At 41.7% G+C, this 6,508-nt stretch overlaps 1 protein-coding gene across 1 annotated transcript; it reads right to left on the bottom strand.

Moving 5' to 3' along the window:
- Nucleotides 1–511: 511 nt before the first annotated feature.
- ATP6V1E2 (ATPase H+ transporting V1 subunit E2) lies at nucleotides 512–1,243 on the bottom strand (the record flags this gene model as incomplete). The annotated part of the gene is made up of 1 exon (XM_081100546.1): nucleotides 512–1,243. The coding sequence occupies one exon, from the start codon at nucleotides 1,241–1,243 to the stop codon at nucleotides 563–565; it is 681 nt and encodes a 226-aa protein (XP_080956672.1). The 3' UTR covers nucleotides 512–562.
- Nucleotides 1,244–6,508: the final 5,265 nt, after the last annotated feature.

Below are 6,508 nucleotides of genomic sequence, written 5' to 3'. Positions count from 1 at the left end.
AAAAATTTTAAACAGAATTTCAAGGCAGTGGTTACAGAAAATTAAACCCCAAGCACTGAACTGTTTTGAGCAGGGAGCCCTGTGTGGGTGACTGCACTGGTCACATATGCCCATGGAGTTGACCCTGTACACAAGAGGAAGATCTCTAAATCTCTTTAAACAACCTAAGTACAGGCTGTTGAAACAAAAGGAGGAAAACATTCTTCACATACATACTAAAGAAATTTAGAGCACTCAGACCCATAAGCCAAAAATACCACTCACATCTCACCATGAGGATGAGCTAAAGAAAAGAACAGACATCTTGTCTTTACTCCCTTCAACCAGACTGCAGAACTGAGCAGAAGCTGTGGTATGGATGGATGAACTGGAATTAGATTTCTAAGCATTAAGTGGGGCTTTATTCCAAAGTAGAATGCCTTTAGCTATTCAAAGGGTATTTCTTAGAAGAAGATAGAATGATATCAGAGCAACAAAGAAGAGGAAACATGACTAGTTTCTTTGCCTTAATAACATGCTTTTATGGCTCAGAAGTTCAACATGAGCTTCATTTCCCAGAGGTTTATATTAAAAACTTCCTGTTGGGATTGGCTCCAAATAAGGCCTTTCGCATTTCTGGCATCTTTTGATGGGCTAAGAGATCCAGTCGACTCTCTAGAGTATTGGAAACCTTTATATTCTGAGTGCTACTGTAGACCTCCACACCTCCCGCTGCATTCATAGGCAGGTGCACCTCTCGATCAAGGTGGACATTCACACTTTTTTGGGAGACTGTCTTGTATTGAGTGATGGCTTTTTTCACTGCCTGCTCAACCAGGAGGTGGTCCTGTGGCCTGCAGCGTATAATCACCTCAGGCTCCAGCAGTCGGAACAGACCTTGTAGCACCAGTTTATACAACATCTTCTGGTAGACTTCTGGATCTGACACAATCCTGATGAGTCTCAGCTTTGCTTCACTTAGCAACTCTGAGACGAGGTCATTTCGGGCTTTTAGGAAATTCAGCCTTGCTTGACTCCTCATGATGGACATCTGGATTTTCTTCTGCTGCTCTATCTGCTTTTCCTTTTTCTCATAATACTCCATAATCTTCAGTCGTTGGGTTTGCACAAGGCATCCTTTCTCGATGTTATATTCTTCCTCAGCCTTGACATCTATTTGTTCTGCCTTCTCAATGGCTTCCTGCTCAATGAAAGCCATCATGTGCTTAATGCGCTTCTGCACTTCGGCATCACTCAGGGCCATGGCTGCTCCTGGAAAGGGAGGTGGAGGGGGAGCTGGCAGACCCTCTGGTTCCTTTGATTAGGGCAGAGTTTTAGGAGTTCCACTTCCTTAGCTGTGGAGTGCATGAGGGGAGGAAGGAGAGAGTCAACATCCAAAGAAAAAAGTCCTGGAGACCATCTATCGGCTGCTCATTTCACAGATGAGGAAACTGAGGCGTAAAGAGGGAAAGCTACCTGTCTGAGGTCATACCTCAGAAGAAGAAAGACTTGAACCTGGGTTCCTAGAGTTCTCTCTTTATTATACTTACCACCTTTTTGTCATCAAATAATAGTGAGACAATTAGGACAGACCTAGTCCAGAAGTTTTCTAGGCAGTTATGGTTCAATACACAAAAAAGCATTACTATTTATGCCACAGAAACAAAAAGAATTACAAGATACTACTATGAACAATTATATGCCAACAAATTGGAAAACCTAGAAGAAATGGGTGGATTCCTACAAACATACAATCTACCATGACTGAAGAAATAGACATGAAGAAATAGAAAATCTGAACATAGCTATAACTAGTAAGAAGATTAAATCAGTAATTAACAAAAAACCTCCAACAAACAAAAGCCCAGGACCAGGTGACTTCACTGGAGAATTCTACTAAAAATAAAAATGAACGCCAATCCCTCTCAAACTCTTCCTCCCCCCATGAAAAAATGAAGAGGAGGAAATGCTTCCAAATATATTTTATGAGGCCTACATTACCTTAACACCAAAGTCAAACAAAGACACTACAAGAAAACTACAAACAATACCCCTGATGAACACAGATGTGAAAATCCTCAACAAAATACTAGTAAATCAAATTCAACAGCACATTAAAAGGTTCATACACCAGGAACAAGTAGGATTTATCCCTGGGATGCAGGGATGGTTCAGCATACAAATATCAATCAATGTGATACAACACATTAACAGAATGAAGGATAAAATTACATGACCATCTCAATAGATGTAGAAAAAGAATTTGAGAAAATTCAATACCCTTTCATAATAAAACCATGTAACAAACTAGGAGTAAAAGGAAATAACATCACACTCAACAATGAAAAAATAAAAGTTTTCCCTCTAAGATCAAGAACAAAGCGAGGATGTGACTCTTACCACTTCTATTAGCAAGGTATTAAAAGTCCTTGCTATAGCAATTAGGCAAGAGAAAGAAATAAAAGGTGTTGAAATTAAAAAGAAAAAAGTAAAATTATTTCTATTCCTAGTTGACATGATGTTATATCTAGAAAACCCTAACAATTCCACAAAAATAAAATGCTAGTACTAATAAACAAATTCAGTAGTTGCAAGATTCAAAATCAATATACAAAATCAGTTGTGTTCCTATACATTAACAACAAATAATTTAAAAGGAAATTAAGAAAACAATCCCATTTACAGTATCACCCACAAAAACCAAAGTACTAGAAATAAACTCAACCAAGGAAGCTAAATACTTGTGCACTATAAACTACAAAATGCTGCTGAAAGAAATTAAAGAAGACACAATAAACGGAAAGACATTCCATGTTAATGGATTAGAAGACAATATTGTTAAGATGTTCATACTACCCAAAACTCTCTACAAATTCAAGAACGAGAAAAAGAAACCCTAAAAATTCATATGAAACTACAAAGAACTCTGAAGAGCCAAAAGCAATCTTGAAAGAGAACAAAGCTGGATGTCTCACATTCCTGACTTCAAAACATATTGTAAACCTACAGTAACCAAAATAGTATGGCACAATAAAGACAGACATATAGACCAATGCAACAGAACAGAGAGCCCAGAAATAAACCCACACACACACAGTGAAATGATTTTTGACAAGGGTACCAAGACTGTGGAGAAAGGATAGTGTCCTCAACAAATGGCATTGGGAAAATTAAATATGTGCATACATAAAAACCAACTGAAATTGATTAGAGACTTAAATATAAAACCTAAAATTATAAAACTCCTAGAAGAAAACATTGGGAAAGACTTCATAACATTGGTCTTGGCAATGACTTCTTGACATGATACCCAAAGCATGGGCAACAAAAGCAAATAGGACTATATCAAACTCAAAATCTGTGCCGCAAATAAAATGATCAGTATAGCAATAAGGCAACTTATGGAATGGGAGAAAATATTTGCAAACCATATATCTGATAAAGGGATTAATATTCAAAGTATCTAAGAAACTTCTACAACTCAATAAGAAAAAAAATTAAAGAATAGATATTTATCCAAAGAAGAGATATAAATGCCCAAAAGGTATATAAGAAAATGCTCAACTTCACTAATCATCAGGAAACTGCAAATCAAAACCACAATGATATATCACCTTACATTTGTTAGGGTGTCCATTATTCACCCCCTTCCCCCCCCAAAAAAAATAATAAAGCTGAAAATAATGTGTTGGGAAAGATGTGGCGAAATTTGTACAATATTGGTGGGAATGTAAAATGGTGTTGCAGCTATGGAAAACAGCATGAAGGATCCTTAAGAAGTTAAAAATGGAACTACTATATGATCTAGCAATCCCATTGCAGGGAATTTATCCAAAAGAGTTGAAAATAGGACCTCAAAGACATATTTCCCACCCCTCCCCATGTTCATTGCAGCCTTATTCACAAAAGCTAATGGGTGGAAACAACCTAAGGACCATTGAGAGTTGAATTGATAAAGAAAATGTTGTAATACATACAACAGTATATTATTTTGACATAAAAATATGACAAGGATATCCTGTCAGCTGCTACATCATGGATGAACCTTGACATTATGCTAAGTGAAATAAGCCAGTCACAGGACAAACACTGCATGATTCTACTTACATGAGGTATTAAAAGTAGACCAATTCATAAAAGCAGAAAATAGAATGGTAGTTGCCAAGGGCAAAGGGGAGGGAAAGTTGGGGAGTTGATGGCAACGTGTATAGAGTTTCAGTCACGCAAGATGAAAAAGTTCTAGAGATTCAACAATGTGCTTATAGTTTACAATACTAACAATACTGGACTGTAACTTAAAAATCTGTTAAGAGGGTAGATTTCATGTTATGTGTTGTTGTTTTTAACACAATAACAAAACAGAATGCTGTCCCAGAAAGATGCACCAAGCTTGGTGAAAAATGACCCCGTGATGGTGACAAAGACCAAGGCTCCGGATTCAAAATTACAAACTGCTATTAGAAATTAAAAGGAAAATTCCCCCCATTAATTTAGGATGTAAGTTTTTTTTAAGACTGCACTTTTGTAAATAGAGCAAAACATTCTCTGCTCTTCAATAAGACAAGTCAACTAAATGGTTAGGGGAGAAAAAAGGCTCCCTGGGTGAGCAGAGAGAGCAGGAGATCCAGGAAGCCCCAGCTTATGTGTAGAAGGAAAAATGTACCAGACAAGCCCTTACCAGTCCTCAGCCAAGGGCCAGCCTTTGCTCCGGCGCCTGGAGTCCGCAGGCAGAATGTGGAACTTGGAACGCACACTGGAACCTGGCACTGTTTCTTCCTTCTTTCTGCAGGCGACCCTCGCAGTCTGCCCAGGCAGCTTGATCTGAAGAGCCAGGCTGTCACCGGGGAAGGCTGGCCAAGTCTGCAAGAGGAGGCCAAGAGGGATTTCCTTGGCACACAGGCCATGCCGGGGGCTTCCCTTGCACGCTCAGAATCTCAATTAAGTTGGCATACTGTGGGCTTCAGGTGTGGGGTAGGCTGACCTTAACCAGGATATCAGAAATGGATACGTGTGTGAACCAGACAGCCAGTTTATTAATTTACTAATGAAAAATACAGCTGTTGTGTTGGCAGATCCTGGCCTTCCCCACCCCCCGCCCTCCCCCCTCCCCGGCTCCCGTATGTGGGAAGGCAATCCAAAAGCACTTTAATGGGAAACCAGAGCAAGCAAAATTTGCCAGATGGTCTTTAAGGGGGCCACACCCACCACAGGGGCTGGCCTGCTCCAGGGGTGAGGCAGGACACCCTCTCCAGGCCTAGACAAGGTTGACCTGGGCAGCGCAGGCTCCACAGGGTGGGCTCAGGAGTCAGACTGCCGAAGTCAGATCCCAGTGCTGCACTTACCGTTCTGTATGACTTTGGTAAAGCAGCTCACCACTTGAAGCCTCATCTGTATAATGTAAATAATAACATCCCCAATAGAATTATTGTGAAGATAAAATAAATGAATATTTAGCTTAATCCTCATGCCTGGTAGTTATCATCATTACTACTACTCTAACTACCATGATTAGTGTCTCTTCTCTGCGTCAGGCCCCGTTCCTCCACACATCACTCTGTGTATACAGAGTGCCTGTGACTCCCTAAAGGGAGTGGAAACACAGCCTAGTCTTGCCTCCTTGTATTATACTCAGGAGCCCTGCCTGGAGTTTGGGAAGCTCCCAGCACTTCATGGCATCTTCACCCACAGCCTCAGGTGGCCGGCCACATCCTAGGTGATGGTGGGTGAAGTCCCGGGATTCCAGGGCTCCAGGGCTTGGGTGGAATCCTCTCAGAGCCTGTCACAGTCACCATCCAGAAACTCAGCCCTGAGTTCTCCTGCCCCCTCCCACTTCTCAACAGCTGATCAGTGCAGCGACCCTGAAGGCAGCTGCAAGGTGGGGCAGGTTTAAAAGTCAGGATTGAGCAAGCGCCTCTGCAGGCTTGTGGGTGCCCGTGTAATGCATCTGGCAGCTGTAACTCTTAGTCTGTCTGGAATGGGGATTATGAGGCCAATGGGCCTGTGGCTTGAGCAAAACAACAAAACAAACTGAGAAATGAGAATCCCACATGTCTGCTCCTGCGTGAGAGCCCGTATGCCTCCATTCCAATGAGGCAGGCTTGCGCTATAAGTGGCATCCACTTTGCCATTTTTTTGGGCCTGGCGGCGGTGGGTAAGGGGGGGTGGGGGGGTGGGGGGAGTGGGGGAGAGCAGCATTTATGGCTCTTTAAGACGGCCTTCCTCCTATAAACTATTCAGTACCAGGGTCTCTCATTGCCTGCCCAACTCATCAAGCTCCACCCCACCTAACGGCTTTTGCTCATACCAGTTTCTCAGCTAAAATGCCCTCCTCTGCTTCTTGTCCCACCTATATTTTCAGGCCCAGTTTGAGCCCCACCACCTCCTTGACCTCTGAACTCCTCCACAAAACAACGACAGCATGGTTATTTCCAGGATAGAATCAGAGCTGGATTCAGTGTCTTGTTTTCTCCGTGACTTTGCTTCTTCCAGGAACTTCCTTGAAGACAAGGATCTCCTTCTCTGGCAGAGG

Source organism: Myotis nattereri (genome assembly GCF_964212035.1).
Source record: "Myotis nattereri genome assembly, chromosome: 10".
In the NCBI taxonomy this organism is placed as follows: Eukaryota; Metazoa; Chordata; class Mammalia; order Chiroptera; family Vespertilionidae; genus Myotis; species Myotis nattereri.
Note: the sequence above shows the minus strand (reverse complement) of the source record. Positions and strands in the feature narration are given on the sequence as shown.